Source organism: Leucopleurus acutus (assembly GCF_964270905.1).
Source record: "Leucopleurus acutus genome assembly, chromosome: 12".
Lineage (NCBI taxonomy): Eukaryota > Metazoa > Chordata > Mammalia > Artiodactyla > Delphinidae > Leucopleurus > Leucopleurus acutus.
Window position 1 is genome coordinate 74705420 of NC_139154.1, and position 18386 is coordinate 74723805.

General features: G+C 37.8%; 1 protein-coding gene across 1 annotated transcript in view; it reads left to right on the top strand.

Moving 5' to 3' along the window:
* CFAP36 (cilia and flagella associated protein 36) overlaps nucleotides 1-18386 on the top strand; it is a 32414-nt gene that overhangs the window by 3617 nt on the left and 10411 nt on the right. The window contains exons 3-6 of the mRNA XM_082852281.1: nucleotides 113-214; nucleotides 6877-6991; nucleotides 10993-11080; nucleotides 12788-12839. Of these exons, the coding sequence (XP_082708407.1) occupies nucleotides 113-214; nucleotides 6877-6991; nucleotides 10993-11080; nucleotides 12788-12839 (357 nt within the window). The remainder of the gene's footprint in view (nucleotides 1-112; nucleotides 215-6876; nucleotides 6992-10992; nucleotides 11081-12787; nucleotides 12840-18386) is intronic.

The following is an 18386-nucleotide window of genomic DNA, read 5'->3' on the forward strand; positions in this document are numbered from 1 at the left end:
GTAGATTAATAATTGCAAGCAAGCATTTGATTATAGTTTTCTAAACTCAATGTAAAATTTGGAATTTTTCTATGTAAATTACAAAAAAAAAAATTAAACTTTCTATTTTTAGGTTGAAAAGCTGTTAGAAAGTTACCTTAAAGAAATTGGAATTAATGAAGATCAATTTCAAGAAGCATGCACTTCTCCTCTTGCAAAGACCCATACATCACAGGTTTTTTTTTTTTTTATTCTGCTAATATATACTTTTAACAAAAATGCTCAGATGTCACTTAAATTTGCTATGTTTGATTGTCAAAGTATAATATTCTAGACATTGTAAGAGTGAAAAGCCAATTTGTCACATATGGGTTCTTTTTTATAACAACCTTGAGAAATGATCATTTGAGACATAATGAACTGATGCTATTAAAAAGGAACTTTCTGAACTCAGGACTATACTAGATCACAAGCTTTATGCAAACTACTGTTTTATTTATATAGATCTCGGACAATTTTGCAGTTGCCCGGTTTCTAATCTTAGCAGATACATAGCGCACAGTTCCTCGGCTTCCTTCTCTTAGAACTAATTTTATTGTCTCATTAGTTCTGCAGTGCTGGATTGAAGTAGGTCTTATGTGTATTTATAACTAATATTTACTGACGGCTCATGCTAGCTGCTGTTTTTTGTTTTTTTTTAAAACATTTTTCATTTTCACCAAGGTCTTTATTTATTTATTCTTGGCTGCATTGGGTCTTCGTTGCTGCGTGTGGGCTTTCTCTAGTTGCGGTGAGTGGGGGCTGCTCTTCGTTGTGGTGTGTGGGCTTCTCATTGTGATGGCTTCTCTTGTTGTGGAGCATGGGATCTAGGTGCACAGGCTTCAGTAGTTGTGACATGCAGGCTCAGTAGTTGTGGCTCGCAGACTGTAGAGCACAGGCTCAGTAGTTGTGACATGCGGGCTTAGCTGCTCTGTGGCATGTAGGATCTTCCCAGACCAGGGATCGAACCCGTGTCCCCTGCATTGGCAGGCGGATTCTTAACCACTGCACCACCAGGGAAGTCCCTAGCTGCTGTTTTAAGCAATTGGCGTGTATTATCTCATTGAATCTTCCTGACAATCCTTAAGAAATTGGTACTAGTTTACTTCCATTTAGAAATGAGAAAACTAATGCACAGATATATTAAGGAACTAGTGCAAAGTCCACAGCCAAGTAACAAAGCCAGGATACCAGCCCAGGCGCTCCAAGTGAGAGCCCTTGCTCAGAGATTGAGTATAGGGGTATGTTACTACCAAATATAGTTTACCAAATAAACTATAATTCCTTATAGTTTAGTGAGGATTGTCTATGATGTGACCTGAAATTATTATTTTCAACCTTCTCCTGCTGTCGTTCTCCAACACATTACATACTCTAGTAGTTCTGGCCACTTGCTCTTGTAAGCATCCATGTGCCTGGCTTTGCTCATGGTAGTCCCTTAACCTGGAATGTTCAGCTCCCACCTCCTCCTCCCTCCATCCTTTCCTTAGCCAGAGAAATCCATCTCATCATCAGGGTGTGCTGAAATGCAACTTTCCTGATCCCTCTAGTCAGACTAGCACGCATTCTACCTCACTGAGCACTCTTACATTTTCAATTCAATTCGACTGCCTTGAATTATAGTTTCTTACACATCTGTTTGCCTTGAAGAATTTATTGAAAATTATTAACTAGTATTTAAATTTAAGGCATTGGTATTTGTTTTTATTTTCCTTGTTTTCCAGGAATATTTTCTGCTTTGGTTAATATTTGTCAGCCTCTTAATTAAATTATTATGAATGAATCTGAATTACTTTGTGAAAAAAGATGTTCATAGTAATAGTAGTCACATCCATCTTTTGTTTTCATTATCAGGATAACTTTAAATTATTTTTGAATGAAGATGTTCAGAATTTTAAAATACTGTTTTCAGATCAATAGTAACACATCCTTCTCTTTTGCTCAGTTATACAACACCTTTTGATTTGGAGTTGATTGGTAGTACAGCCTTGTTGTGTACAAGGAGGCAAGCCTTTTGACACAGACAGACCTGGATTTGAGTCCCAGATCTTTTGTTTATTTTCATTTACCATGGGCAAAGTTGTTTTACAGTTTTCCTTATCCATTCTGATTCTCAGTTTCTATATCTATAAAATAGGAATAGTATCTACTTTGAAAGGTTTTTGTGAAATTTGAGCGAAAATGTTCATAAATGTTCAGAAAGCATTTAGCACAATACCTGACACATATAAGGTGGTCTATAAATGGAAGCACCTCTTAATTAAAGGTTGCTTTTTTGGTGGTTGATTAGCAGGGTGCTAATTAGGCCAGGGTCATGTGTTCAATCCCCATGTGGACTAGTTAGCTTTATTCTCTTCTGGAGCAAACTCATAGCCCCGGATTCTGAAGGCAACATGATTGAATCAGCACAAGGCCATCACTGTTAATCAGAAAAACAGCCCAAAGCATGCTATTTACTGCTTTGCAGCAATAATCTAATCTTTGTAAATAAAGGTCAGAATGCTGATTCCATTATGCTAATATAGGGTGCCTAAGAATGAATTCAAGAAACCAATTGCTTGCCTAGAGTAGTTTAGGAGGTACTTTTCATTTTGTTTTGGTCTGTTTGGTTTGATTTTGATTTTTTAAAACAGCTGCCAGCTCCCCTCTCATTAATTGTACTGCTAAAGCCGACTTGCAAAATTCTTTTCACCTGGTTTGGTCATTGTTAGCCCTAGACCACTGGTCCTGGCATACTCTTTGTGTATTAAAATCAGCAGTAGTAAAGAGTGCATCAGATGAAGACCTCTAGTTTAAAAACAACAAAAACAACAACAACTACCATCTCTCTTTCTTTTCTTGCTTTCTTGGTTTTCCTCCCTCCCTCCTTCCTTCCTTCCTTCCTTTCTTTCTCTTTCTTTCCTTTCTTTTCTCTCTCTCTCCATTTCTTTCTTTCTCTTTCTTTCTCCCTCCCTTCCTTCCTCCCTTCCCCGCTCTGTGCAGCATGCAGGATCATACCTCCCCCACCAGGGATGGAACCCGTGCCCCCTCTAGTGGAAGCACAGAGTTTTAACCACTGGACCATCAGGGAAGTCCCAACAAAAAGCTTTTTAAGAGCACGTTTTCCTGTCATATATGTGTGGCTTCTCAAAAAATGCTCATGAATTAGGATATCTTTCTACAGAGTTCAGAAAAATATAATAATATATAAATATTGAGATACTTATTATTTCAATTGTGTTCAGTTGATATTCTAATTTTATGCTGTTTTTCAGTTGAAGTAGGCAAAAATGCTTCTTTCATTGCTTGTGATTTTTTTTTGGTGAGGATAGAGCTCATCATTGATTTCTGTGTATTGCAAGAGCCAGGGATGACTATATGGCAAGAGACAAAGTGTTTTTGCTTTTGTTTTTGTTTTTTATTTGATTTGCTTTGACTTTTATAAGGTAGAAATTAACACTTTCAGAAATTAACACTTTTGCTTTGACTTTTATAAGGTAGAAATTAACACTTTCACAAAATTTGTCCTCTAATAATAGTAATTTGGGAAAATTATCCTTTTTTCCCAATAACTTGTATCATTGAAAAGATTATGTGGTATAACTTTATAACTATATGTGGTATAATTTTCTTTTTCTAAAAATACACACAAGATAATTAACAATATCTGTGGGACTTCTAGTAAGATTTTAAAAAATTAATAGACTATTTTTTAGAGCAGTTTTATGTTTACAGAAAATTGAGCAGTTAATGTAGTGTCCCTTTTTATTAACATCTTTCATTAGTGTAGTATATATTTTTTCTTTTTTTAAATTGAAGTATAGTTAGTGTAGTGTATTTGTTGATGAGCCAATACTGATATGTTATTATTAAGTAAAGTCCACAGTTTATATTAGGGTTCACTCTTTGTGTTGTACAGTTCCATGGATTTTGCCAAATATATAATGTCATATATCCGTCATTACAGTATCATACAAAATAGTTTCACTGCCTTAAAAATCCCCTGTGTTCCACATATTCATCTTTTCCATCCTTGCACCAAACCTCTGGCAACTGCTGTTCATTTTACTGTCTCTCTAGTTTTGCTTTTTTCAGAATGTTATATAATTGGCATCATACAGTATGTAACCTTTTCAGACTTCTTTCAGTAAGCAATATGAATTTAAGTTTTTTTCATAGTTTGATAGTTCATTTCTTCTTATTGCTGAATAATATTCCATTATATGGTTGTACCACCATTTGTTTATCCAGTAACCTTTTGAAGGATATTTTGTGGCTTCCAGTCTTTGGCAATTATGAATAAAGTCACTATAAATATTCATATTCAGGCTTTTGCATGGACATAATATTTTCACCTCATTTGTGTAAATACCTAGGAGCAAGATTGCTGGATCATATGTTAAGATTAACTTTAGCTTTGTAGGAAACTGCCAAACTCTCTTCTAAAATAGCTGTATCAGTTTGCATTTTCACCAGCAATGAGTGGGAGTTCCTGTTGCTCCATGTCTTCAGTAACACTGGTATTGTCAGTTTTTTGGATTTTAGCCATTCTAATAGATATGTAGTGGTATCTCATTGTTTTCTTCTACCCATTTTTAAATTGAGTTGTTTGTTTTCTAATTGTTGAGTTGTAAGAGTTCTTTGTATATTTTTGATACAAATCTCCTTTATCAGATATGCGTTTTGCAAATATTTCACAAAATATTCTTTTGTGGCTTTTCTCTTTATTCTCTTAACAATGTCTTTCACAGAGCAGAAGTTTTTTATTTTAATGAAGTTCGATTTATTGATTTTCTTTCATTGTTTGTGCTTTTGGTGTTATATCTTAAGAAATCATTGCCAAAAGCCAAGGTTATCTAGATTTTCTCTATGCTATCTTTTAGAAGTTTTATGATTTTGTTTTTTACATTTAAATCTATGATCCATTTTGAGTTAATTTTTTGTGAAAGGTGTAAGGTCAGTGTTTAGGTTTTTTTTGTTTGGTTTTTTTTTTTTTTTGTAGTACGCGGGCCTCTCTTTGTTGTGGTCTCTCCCGTTGCGGAGCACAGGCTCCGGACGCGCAGGCTCAGCAGCCATGGCTCACGGGCCCAGCCGCTCTGCGGCATGTGGGATCTTCCCGGACCGGGGCACGAACCCGTGTCCCCTGCATCGGCAGGCGGACTCTCAACCACTGTGCCACCAGGGAAGCCCTCCCGCATTTCCTAGATGGGTTAAGAACACTGTTTGAGAAGCCCTGCATTACAACTTTAAGGATCAGCTCAGACACTGACTTGCTGATAGCTCTAGTTGACACACTGCCTTCAAGTGTTTGTTGATGAGGATAGAGTACTTGATATTACTAATAAGAAGTCTAAGAAGGTCAGAACAATGTTATGTGGTGGTGTAATCCCATAAGGGAGCCCTGGCAGACCAGACATAACTACTCTAATACAGAGGCTGGCTGCAGTTGTCTTTAATACTGATCACTGGGCTGCAACTTTTGTTTTGTTTTGTTTTGAAGATTTTTTTCATGTGGACCACTTTTAAAGTCTTATTGAATGCGTTACAATATTGCTTCTGTTTTATGTTTTGGTTTTCTGGCCACCAGGCGTGTGAGATCTTAGCTACCCGACCAGGGATCCAACCCGCACCCCCTGCAGTGGAAGGCGAAGTCTTAACCAGTGGACTGCCAGGGAAGTCCCTGGGCTGCAACTTTCAGTTAAACATAGATGAAACCTATTTGTCATCCCCTACCCTGGGCCTTTTGAACAGTATATATGAATTTAAAGGAAAAGAAACTTTCCGTCTTTTTTTCCTGCAGTTGACTCCTTATAAATGTCACAGAGAGCTGCTTTCACACTTTATTATTTTGTTTTGCTGTACTGCTTTTGTCTAGGATGTGAGCTGGTTGCTGCAGGAAGGACTCCTTCCTCTCTGTTTAGAGCTCTTTGATGGAACATTTGTTGAGGTGTGTCTTTGACATTATTGCTGCTGCCTACCTGGTAAACAGTAGCACACCCTCGGTTACCTCTGCGTGATTCCTGTGGTCAGCTTTTCCATGAATGTCATGTAAAGCTTGAAATAAGATTTGAGTAAGGTGAATAATATCTGAGTGTTTTCTTTTGGCTTTTCATGCATTTCAATTTTATGCTACTTCTTACTGATTAGCTTGAGAATTTGTTTGCTTTTCGATATAACAATAGTTCTCTGTAGCTAAGAGAGTGTTAATTCGGGTACTCTAGGGTAGATACCTTTATTGTTTTTTCTTAATTTATTACACTTCTGTTTCATCCAGAAAAAGATTTCTTATCATAATTTCTAACTCTATTTCTTCCATAAAACTTTCTGCCTATAGGACTACTACAGTTGTGTTCTCACATTACTCCTACCACATTATGCTTGTTTTCCAGACTTCATTTTTCTTTTTTAGCATTTAATCTTATTTAATTTGGTAATTTTATTAATTCAAGGATTATTTTGTAGTTACTGATTTATCACCAAAGAGTAAATTTCAGGTTGACAGAGGCTAAACCAAATAGATATCATCATTTTGGCTGAAAAACAGATCCAGATACTGCAGTGGTAACTTTAAAAAGTAACCCCAATTCAGGTGTTGTTTTTCCGAGTTGCTCAGCACTGGCTCATTTGGAAAACGTATCACTGTCTGCCTTAGCTTCCTGGAGGGTAGGGACGGAGGGGTTGGAAGAGTCAGCTTCTTGAGAACCTACTTTAAAGGCTTTTAGAGTAAAATCTTAAAATTATCCTTTTGAGTCATCTAGTCATAAATAACAGTGCAGCATTCTTGAATTAATGCACTTTTTGCAGTAGAAATGATTTGAGTGTTTGGGAAATAGTTTTAAAACTTGAATCTTCGTTTAACTTCCTGACTTCTTTTCACAGGCCATTTTGCAACCTGTACTGGCAGCAGAAGATTTTACTATCTTTAAAGCAATGATGGTCCAGAAAAACATTGAAATGCAGCTGCAAGCCATTCGAATAATTCAAGAGAGAAATGGTAAAAGATTGAATTTAGAAATCTAAGTGCTAAATGCATTCTTTTTGGTGGCAGTTTTAACTAATATGGTCTTGATGTAGCTGCCTTGTATAAATTTATTTCAAGTTTGAAAGTCTATGGCTGACTTAAGAGATACAAGAGTGCAGACTTCCTGATCACTGAGTGGTTGACATCTCAGAGAAAGCAGACCAGAATTTGATTTAATGTTTTAGGTTTCAGAGAGCTTGATTTTTCTGCCCAGCCACTGCATTTGTGAAATTCAGCATTTTTGAGTGGTCACAGTTACAGTTACTGTCGAGAGAAGGTGACTACTTTTCTTCTGGCTTTATAGGAGACAGTGGTTCTCAAGCTCTTGGAAGCAGTTGGAGGGCTTGTTGAAACAAATGTGGCTGTCTCCCCATTTCTGATTCAGTAGGTCTGGGGTAGGGCCTAATACTTTGCATTTTTAGCAAGTTCCTAGCTGATGCTAAAGCTGCTGGTCCTGGGCCCGCACTGAGAACAGGGCAATGGGCAGATAGGATTGCCCCACCATCAGGTGGAAGAAAAAGCAGAACTCAAAGCCCTTGGTAACTACCTTTAGCTTTATCTTTTCCTTAACTCTGCCTAAACTCACGTTCTTTCTAGCTCTTCCTGCTTTTCTTCCCTTCCTGTGCACTTGAACTATATTTGACATCTTGACTCAGAACATCAGAGTTTCTAACCATACTTCTTGTTTTTGTACTATCTGATTTTCACCCCAGGTGCTTATCTCAGTTTCCCATTTCTGACTCTGATGACCTTCATACCTGTGTATTCCTTTGCTTAATAGATTGCCACTGATATTCCTTACCATGCCAAACTCTAATGGTTTGGCAGCAGGGCCTTTTTTTGGCTTGTTTCTTGAAGATATGGGAGCTATAGTTTAGTTGTACTGTTTGCTTTTAAGGGTCTGGAGCATGCAACAATAGGGCTTCTGTTGTTACAGGGCAAACATTAGAATGTTGCAGGGCCTTTGTGGTGGGTTCTACTCTCATTTGTCTGATATGTGTAAAGACTATATCCTTTAGAGCCAACCACCATCAAAACTATTCCCTAAAATCCTAAAATTCATTTCACAGCAGGTAAGACAGCTGTTGTCTGTGGTTTGGAGACGGCACCACCCTAACCCTGAACGATGCATGACACCGTGCTGTTGCTTTGGTATAAATAAGTTTGGAAAACAGTCTCTTTTTCTTTGTTTCTCTACCATAGTTAGCTTCATAAAATCCTTTTCTCTTGTGTTTTCCTGCAGCTATGCTTTATTCTGACCTATGGGATAATTTGAATAATTATTTCATGTTATTTAAAATTATTTTGGGGGGATCAGTTTTGATAAAAGAAATAGTGAACTTGATATTGGTACTCTATAGTTTTCAATTTAACCAGAAACATTTAGTTTTTTTTTTTTTTTTTTTTGGTATTACGCGGGCCTCTTACTGTTGTGGCCTCTCCCGGCGGCATGTGGGATCTTCCCGGACCGGGGCACGAACCCGTGTCCCCTGCATCGGCAGTCAGATTCTCAACCAGGGAAGCCCCAACATTTAGATTTTAATTAAAAGAGAACAGGTACACATAGCTTGTATCAGCTGGGTGCCTCAGGCTGCCATTAGCAGAATACCTCAGTGAAAATGGCCTAAGCAATAGGAAATTATCATCTCAATTGAACAAGAAGTCCAGAGGAAGGGAGGGAAGAAAGATCCAGGGTTGGTTAATTTGGTGGCTCAGTGATGTTATTAAGGACTCTGACACGTTTCCTCTTTATACTCTGCTAGTCTCAGGATCTTCTCTCATGATTGCACTCTGGCTGCATCGAATGCAGACTTTAATATCTCATGAAGAAAAGGGATGTTTCTTCCTGTACATCTTTTTTTGCTAGCAAGACAACACTTTCATGGAAGCCCCCTAGGAGATTTCCCCTTAGGTCCTATTGGTCAGGATTGGGGTGACACGCCTTTCTAAACCCTCTGGCAGGGGGAATGAGACCATTGCAATTGGCTTGAATCATGAGTCACTCTTGTGGGGTGGGGTAGGGCCCTGCCTCTAAGTACTTGGCTGCCTGGTAACTGCACACATGTGGCTTATATTAGCAAGGAAGGATGAGGGGAATGATGTGGAATAATGCTGCTGTCAAACCACAGGGTGTGACAGTTTGCTTACATTTAAACATAGACTAATACTTAGTTCTGCCATGAATTTTTAATACTTGTATTTAAGAATTTCACTTAACATAAATCCAGAGGAAAGTACCTTAGAGCAACGTTGATTGCACTCAAAACTGCAGACTGTTTATGTGAGAAAAATTCAAAGGCTCTCTGGATTCTGGTTGTACCTCATCAAAGAATTTGGGGAAGATGCAAATCAGAGCATTATTTTGATGGTTTTGTTACCAAGTCTAAGCTTGTACTGCTTGCTGCACGACAGGCCAGTAATCGAGAGACAAGTTGTTGGGCTAGTGCCCCAAAGAACCATCTTGCCTGAGTTAGAATTCAGGCTCATTTTATACTAAAAGGGGAGGGAGTAAAGTCAAACCTTTTCTGGTTCCCATCAGCTTCTGGAGGGGATGTGTTAATTTCTTCCTCCCTGTAGTCATTCACAGATGGGCCTGGTCAGAATGTTTCCTGTGAGCTAAACAAAGCTATTTTAGCTTAATGCTCATTACCTGGGAAGCAGGGTTCCCAGAGATGGGCCATTATGTATAATTTAAGTTTATAGGCAACATCCCTTTAGTGATTAACTTGTAATAGAATATAAAAGTGTCTTCCTTATTACAGTTTTGAGGTATTGCATACTGTTGTTTTAGTCTTTCCTTAGTTTTTAAAATTTTCCATAAAAGGTGAATAGGAGAATACTAATTGTATAGCTTTTGACTGAGCAAAAATGCACTTAAGACCAATTTTCTGGTTGTGATACTATACTATAGTTTTGTAAATGTAACCCTTGGGGGAAACTGGGTAAAGAGTGCATAGCATCTCTCTGTATTGTTTCTTACAACTGCGTGTGAATCTGCAGTTATAGCAAAATGACAAGTTTACTTTACAATGCATTTAAACATCAGGGGATTAGAATAATAAAGCTACTTTAATTTAGAGCAGATCCAAAATCCCGTAGTCATATATGGATAAAGAAATGGAAGGTAAAAATTAGGGGACATGCTGTTAATGTTTTGGGAATATAATAATTACAGATAAAAACAGAACACTTATTACCAGTCTACCTGCTTATCAGGAAGATATAGGTAATAAAGTAAATGAAACCAATGCTTAAAATTGCTTGCCATGAATTACTATTTGCCTTGGGCCAAAGTTGGTGCTGCCCTGGTTTATAGTTATTAGCCCAATATTTGAATAGAAGCTCTGAGGGCAGAGGTTGTTTTATTCATCTTTATATTCCCCTTAAGTGCTTAGCACCATGCTTTTCTGCATGTAGTAAGCGGGGCCCTTTTCAGTAGCATTTGTTTTAGTATGAATGAAGAGGATTAACATGCTGTTTCAATTAATGACGTATTTTATATTTTGTTTTGTAAACTCTTTTCCCATTTAAGGAATACTTTTGAGAGCATAATTTCATTATTAGGAGCTTATTGATTTCAATGGTATGTCCTGTATAGTATGATTATGGAAGATAATAGCTGAAATATAAGCTATTTATTCTATAAATAGCTTATATTAATTCTATAAGTTGCTTATATTAAATATAAGCAATTAATTTCTATTGTCATATATTATTATTGTTATTTTAAATAAGCAATACAAATAATTACCAAGAGTCATTTCTAGGTAAAATTGTGCTTTTTTGGTGGGGCTGATTCCCTAAAAGAAGAAAAAGTTAAAAAGACCATAGTTACAAAGATAATAGCTTAGAACATTTTTTAAAAGTTATAGATCTTAATAAACTTATTTGTACTTCTTGATGAACTAGAATAGTGAAAAATAAGTGTTTCAGTTGACTTGATATTCTTCTGTATGGTCTTTGGTTTTGAACAGGTGTATTACCTGACTGCTTAACAGATGGTTCTGATGTGGTCAGTGACCTTGAACAGGAAGAGATGAAAATCCTGAGAGAAGTTCTTAGGTATGCTTCTTTAATTATTTTTTGAATGGATCATTAGTAATATTACAATATTATCTGCATATGTGCTTTTTACTCAAAAAAATACTGTGAACTAGTAAAATATCTAAATTCTCTCCTAAAGACTATGAAAATGATTTATCATTTTATTTGTTTATAATTATGTATATATTACATTTCTTAATGGACAGAAAAAATTATTTTCAGATGACTCATACCAGATCAGCGCAGATGGGAGGGTCTTCCTCCACTCCCATCATGGGAATAGGAAACTAGCCACCAATGGGAACAAGATGCAGTAGACCCAGCCTGATGCCTGGAAGGGCTGTAGTGGCCTGAGATAAGCAGGAAACTCCTTGGCTTCTGGATCTGGGTATTAGAGGAGGCTTATGCCAGGTGTCTCACAGTAGGAGGTTGGATATCCAGACTCCACAGACCACATAGCTGACTCTTTGCTGGTCTCTTTCTTGCCTCAGTTACGTGATTCTCAGCCAAATACCTGGCATGGAATGTGCAGCCCACTAAAGGGGCATTTCCCCTCTTGGGCCTGTTGTCCCCTGACCCCTATGGGAGTTTTAGAAGGGAGGGGCAATTGAAGCACTTAATATTTAAATCTATGGGAATGTATAGGTTTAAGGCAAAAGGATACCTGCAGCTATTTGTGTCCCCTGCAGAATGGGGCCTTGGCATTTGGTGGCCCTGGCTCTCCACTCTAACCACATACATGACCATCTTCTAGCATCCTGTAGTCCTCCCACCTACCCAACTTGTCCCCAGTTCCAAAGCAGGAGGGAGGTTAGGCAGGATGGTGGTTAGGAGGATGGGCCTAGTGGGGGACTGTGGAAGGAGCTGTAGGACTTTGTGCTGCATTTCAGGGGATTTGAGTGGTTGTGGGGAGGGAGGCAAGTTTGCGGGTAAAACCCGGCCTTTCCTTCCAGGTCCTCCTTTCCATGGCGAGGGCAAATGGGAGCCTGAGACAACACACAACGCTCTGAGTTGAAAGATTTGAAGAGTTCAGGATATTTGGTAATAGGTTTAGAGGACTGGCAGTTTTGACTTGTACTGGTTGCTTCTTGGTTGATTGGTGGTTTGAAAACTGGTCAGCATTGTGCTTTTAGATTTTACTGTATTTTCTACGAGCTTCTGGGGGTGGTGTACTACTGTATAAGCAGTGGAGCTTAATCATGAACATGTATGGGAGTTGAATTGGCTATTTTCCTAAATCAGACTTCCCTCAGTGAGCGGTTTACAAAAGCTGATAGGGCTTTGGCATAATGGCATCAGGAGAGCTGTGTGGTAGCTCAGATGCCATGGAAAAACTAGAATGAGGGGAGAAATGGATCTTAGGAGGCATGTAACTGATCAGTCTAAAGAGAGAGATCGAAGTCCATATTCATGAGATTTGCCATTCAGATTTGGGTTTAGGATTTCAAACCTGTTGATCTTTGTTCAGCTAGGGGTCCTTCACATCTCCAGAGGAAATAGGTAAACCTGTATTTTCTGTGGCTAACTATATTATGCTGTTTATGCCTATGTATGTCTTTCTCAGTTGATTGTAAGCTGCTTTAAGTTAAGCCTGATTATTTCCATCTTTGTTTCCAAAATTTCTTGCACATATTGTAAGCTTAGGTTAGCATGTTTCTTGTTGAATATTTGTTCTTTGACCAAAAGAGAAAGTTTACTTTTCTACTTTATTTTTGTATATTTCAGAAAATCGAAAGAAGAATATGACCAGGAGGAAGAAAGAAAGAGTAAAAAGCAGGTGCCTACAAAACATATTAATATAATAGAAATATTTCATTGCTGTTATCCCTTAGGTTTACACCTGGGTTTTCTATTAAAGTTTAAGCTTAGGTGGAACGACACAGTTCCTCAGAGTATTTATATTTTCTTGGCAATTCTGAGCATTTATACTTAACTTTATAACTTTATTCACTTTATAATTCATCCAGCGACCTACCTTTTAAATTCCCGATAAAGAATGAGATTGTTCACTCCAAAAAAACTGTATGTAATACCATTCATATTTTGGGGAATTTTTAATAGAAATTCCCCTTAATTTTATGAATAAAAGAGGATTAAGAAAAACATTTTACTTCCCCACTCACCTTGATTCCTTTACTATTTTGAAACATCATCTGCAGTTAATACTGAGGGTCCCTTGTAGACTTTAACATTGCCAGCTTGAAGCAGAATGATTCAGTTTCACGTTTCCTGGCATACTCCTCTTTCATTAAGAACTGTTTCCATAAAGGGCCTAATCTTTCCTAAGGATCAATTAAACATGTATCTGGCTGAGGTGAGGGAAGATAATATTTATTTTTTCCTCCCCCCTTTTCTAGCTGCTTCTCTTTCCACATTTTCTCAAATCTCCCTGAAGGGAGAGTAAAACCTAATATAAACTAATTCTCAGTTGCTTGAAAGTCATTTTCCTTTTTTTCCTTCAATGACTGTGATACCTGCTTGTATCATTTACTATATTTGAAAAAACCTATTTTACTCCAAGGTAACCAATGAAGAGCAAAAGAGAGATGTTTTAGGATTTAGAGGGGATTTATGTATCTTTGAGTAAATCTCCTTTTAGTAAATGGAGGTGAAATTCATAGATAATAATATTTTTTAATGTAGGAGTATAGAACAGAAACTCGTTCAAAACTGCTCTCAGAAGACAGTAGTACTGGGAATTCCCTGGTGGTCCAGAGGTTAAGACTTCGCACTTCCACGGCAGGCGGTGCCGGTTTGATCCCTGGTTGGGGAACTAAGATCCCACAGGCCGGGCGATGTGGCCACAGACACACACACAAAAAGACAGTAGTATTGACTTTCTGATTTATATATAAACTATATCAGGCTTCTTGAATAATAATATGTTTTGGGGCGTATGGGTTTTTTAGACTTCTTTTAATGGAAATTTTCAAGCACACAAAAGTAGAGCTGATAATAATTTCAGTCTTCATGTTTCCATCACTCAACATATAGAGACTTATGATTTAGGTATTCATGAATTACCTGAAAAGTTACATGTGATTGGATTTTCCTGTTTTTAAGGAAAAATGAAGTATCAGTTTACTTGGTTCTTTCCAAGATTTAAACGATCTCTTTGGTTTAAATATAGTATCCCATTTTAGAAATGGAAATACAGGCATACCTCAGAGATGTTGTGAGATCGGTTCTAGACTATTGCAATAAAGCGAAGATGGCAATGAAATAAGTCACAAAAGTATTTTGGTTTCCCAGTGCATATAAAGGTTATGTTTACACTATACTGTAGTCTATTAATTGTGCAGTAGCATTATGTCTAAAAAAACAATGTACATACCTTCATTAAAAATTATATTTATTGCTGGGACTTCCCTGGTGGTCCAGAGGTGAAGACTTTGCACTTCCACTGCAGGGGCTGCCGGTTCGATCCCTGGTCGGGGAACTAAGATCCCACATGCTGTGTGGTGCGGCCAAAGAGGAAAAAGAAAAATATTATTTTATTGCTAAAAAATGCTAACCATCATCTGAACCTTCAGCAAGCTGTAATCTTTTTGCTGGTGGAGGGCCTTGCCTCGATGTCGATGGCTGCTGACTGACCAGGGTGGTGGTTACTGAAGGTTGGGGTGGATGTGGCAGTTTCTTAAGATAAGACAACAATGAAGTTTGTCGCATTATTTGACTCTTCCTCTCATGAACAATCTCACAGTAGCATGAAGTGCTGTTTGTTGGCATCTTACCCACAGTAGAACTTCTTTCAAAATTGGAGTCAATCTTCTCAAACCTGGCTGCTACTTTATCAACTAAATTTGTGTAATATTCTAAATCCTTTGGTGTTATTTCAATAATCTTCACAGCATCTTCCCCAGGAGCAGATTCCATCTCAAGAAACCACTCTCTTTGCTCATCCATTAGAAGTAACTCCTCATCCATTCAAGTTTTATCATGAGAGTGCACCAATTCAGGCACATCTCCAGGCTCCACTTCTAATTCTGGTTCTCTTGCTGTTTCCTCCACATCTGCAAAACTTCCTCCACTGAAATCTTGAAGCCCTCTAAGTCATCCATGAGGGTTGGAATCAATTTCTTCTAAATTCCTGTTAATGTTCATATTTTGACCTCTTTCCATGAATCATGAATATTATTAATGGCATCTAGAACTGTGAATCCTTTCTAGAAGGATTTCAATTGACTTTGCCCAGATCCATTGGAGAAATCATCATCTGTGGCAGCTATAGCCTTACGAAATGTATTGCTTAAAGAATGAGACTTGAAAGTTGAAATTACTCCTTGATCCATGAGATGTAGAACGGATGTTGTGTAGCAGGCATGAAAACAACATGAATCTTGTTGTACACCTCCATCAGAGCTCTTGGGTATCCAGGTGCATTGTCAATGAGTAGTTAATATTTTGAAAGGAATCTTTTTTTTCTGAGGAGTAGATCATAACAGTGGGCTTCAAATATTCAGTAAACCATGTTGTAAACAGATGTGCTGTAATCCAGGCTTTGTTGTTCCATTGATAGAGCACAGGGAGAGTAGATTTAGCATAATTCTTAAGGGCCTTATGATGTTCAGAACAGTAAATGAGCATTGGCTTCAACTTCAAGTCACCAGCTGCATTAGCCCCTAATAAGAGAACCTGTCCTTTGAAGCTTTAAAGCCAGGCACTGACTTATCCTCTCCAGCTAGGAAAGTCCTATATGGCCTCTCCTTCCAGTAGTAGGCTGTTTCATTTGCATTGAAAATCTGTTGTTTAGTGTAACCACCTTCATTAATTTTGTTAGTGAGATCTTCTGGATAGCTTGCTGCAGCTTCTGCACAAGCACTTGCTGCCTCATCCTGTACTTTTGTGTTACAGAGACAGCTTCTTTCCTTCAGCCGCATGAACCACCCTCTGTTAGTTTCACACTCTTCTTCTGCATCTTCCTCACATCTCTCAGCCTTCATAGAACTGAAGAGAGTTAAAGGCTTGAACTGAAGAGAGTTAAAGGCTTGCTCTGGATTAGGCTTTGGCTTATGGGAGTGTTGTGGCTGGTTTGATCTTTTATCCAGACCACTAAGAGTTTCTCCATATCAGCAATAAGGCTGTTTCACTTTCTTATCATTCATGTGTTCACTGGAGTATCACTTTTAATTTCCTTCAAGAGCTTTTCCTTTGCATTCACAACTTGGCTAACTGTTTGGTACAAGAGGCCTAACCTTTGGCCTATCTCAGCTTCCTTTTTTCTTAACATCATTATTGGAGTGTAATTGCTTTACAATGGTGTGTTAGTTTCTGCTGTATAACAAAGTGAATCAGCTATACATATACATATATCCCCATATCTCCTCCCTCTTGAGTCTCCCTCCCTCCCACCCTCCCTATCCCACCCCTCTAGGTGGTCACAAAGCACCGAGCTGGTCTCCCTGGGCTATGCGGCTGCTTCCCACTAGCTGTCTACTTTACATTTGGTAGTGTATATGTGTCCATGCCACTCTCTCACTTTGTCACAGCTTACCCTTCCCCCTCCCTGTGTCCTCAAGTCCATTCTCTAGTAGGTCTGCGTCTTTATTCCCGTCCTGCCCCTAGGTACTTCGTGGCCACTTTTTTTTTTTTTTTAGATTCCATATATATGTGTTAGCCTACGGCATTTGTTTTTCTCTTTCTGACGTACTTCACTCTGTATGACAGACTCTAGGTCCATCCACCTCACTAGAAATAACTCAATTTCGTTTTTTTTTATGGTTGAGTAATATTCCATTGTATATGTGCCACATCTTCCTTAGCAATTCATCTGTTGATGGACACTTAGGTTGCTTCCATGTCCTGGCTATTGTAAATAGAGCTGCAATGAACATTGTGGTACATGACTTTTTGAATTATGGTTTTCTCAGGGTATATGCCCAGTAGTGGGATTGTGGGTCATATGGTAGTTCTATTTTTAGTTTTTTAAGGAACCTCCTGTTCTCCATAGTGGCTGTATTAATATACATTCCCACCAACAGTGCAAGAGGGTTTCCTTTTCTCCACACCCTCTCCACATTTATTGTTTGTACATTTTTTGATGATGGCCATTCTGACTGCTGTGAGGTGATACCTCATTGTAGTTTTGATTTGCATTTCCCTAAAGATTAATGATGTTGAGCATTCTTTCATGTGTTTGCTGGCAATCTGTATATCTTCTTTGGAGAAATGTCTATTTAGGTCTTCTGCCCATTTTTGGATTGGGTTGTTTGTTTTTCTGATATTGAGCTGTATGAGCTGCGTGTAAATTTTGGAGATTAATCCTTTGTCAGTTGCTTCATTTGCAAATATTTTCTCCCATTCTGAGGGTTGTTTTTTTGTCTTGTTTATGATTTCCTTTGCTGTGCAAAAGCTTTGAAGTTTCATTAGGTCCATTTGTTTATTTTTGGTTTTATTTCCATTTCTCTAGGAGGTGGGTCAAAAAGGATCTTGCTGTGATTTATGTCATAGAGTGTTCTGCCTATGTTTTCCTCTAAGGGTTTTATAGTGTCTGGCCTTACATTTAGGTCTTTAATCCATTTTGAGTTTATTTTTGTGTATGGTGTTAGAGAGTGTTCTGATTTCATTCTTTTGCATGTAGCTGTCCAGTTTTCCCAGCACCACTTACTGAAGAGGCTGTCTTTTCTCCATTGTATATTCTTGGCTCCTTTATCAAAAATAAGGTGACCATATGTGTGTGGGCTTATCTCTGGGTTTTCTATCCTGTTCCATTGATCCATGTTTCTGTTTTTGTGCCAGTACCATACTGTCTTGATTACTGTACCTTTGTAGTATACTCTGAAGTCAGGGAGCCTGATTCCTCCAGATCCGTTTTTCTTTCTCAAGATTACTTTGGCTATTTGGGGTCTTTTGTGTTTCCATACAAATTGTGAAATTTTTTGTTTTAGTTCTGTGAAAAACGCCATTGGTAGTTTGATAGGGATTGCATTGAATCTGTAGATTGCTTTGGGTAGTATAGTCATTTTCACAGTGTTAATTCTTCCAGTCAAAGAACATGGTACATCTCTCCATCTGTTTGTATCGTCTTTAATTTCTTTCATCGGTGTCTTATAGTTTTCTGCATACAGGTCTTTTGTCTCCTTAGGTAGGTTTATTCCTACGTGTTTTATTCTTTTTGCATTGGTAAATGGGAGTGTTTCCTTAATTTCTCTTTTAGATTTTTTATTGTTAGTGTATAGGAATGCAAGAGGTTTCTGTGCATTAATTTTGTATCCTGCTACTTTACCAAATTCGTTGATTAGCTCTAGTAGTTTTCTTGTAGTGTCTTTAGGATTCTTTATGTATAGTATCATGTCATCTGCAAACAGTGACAGCTTTACTTCTT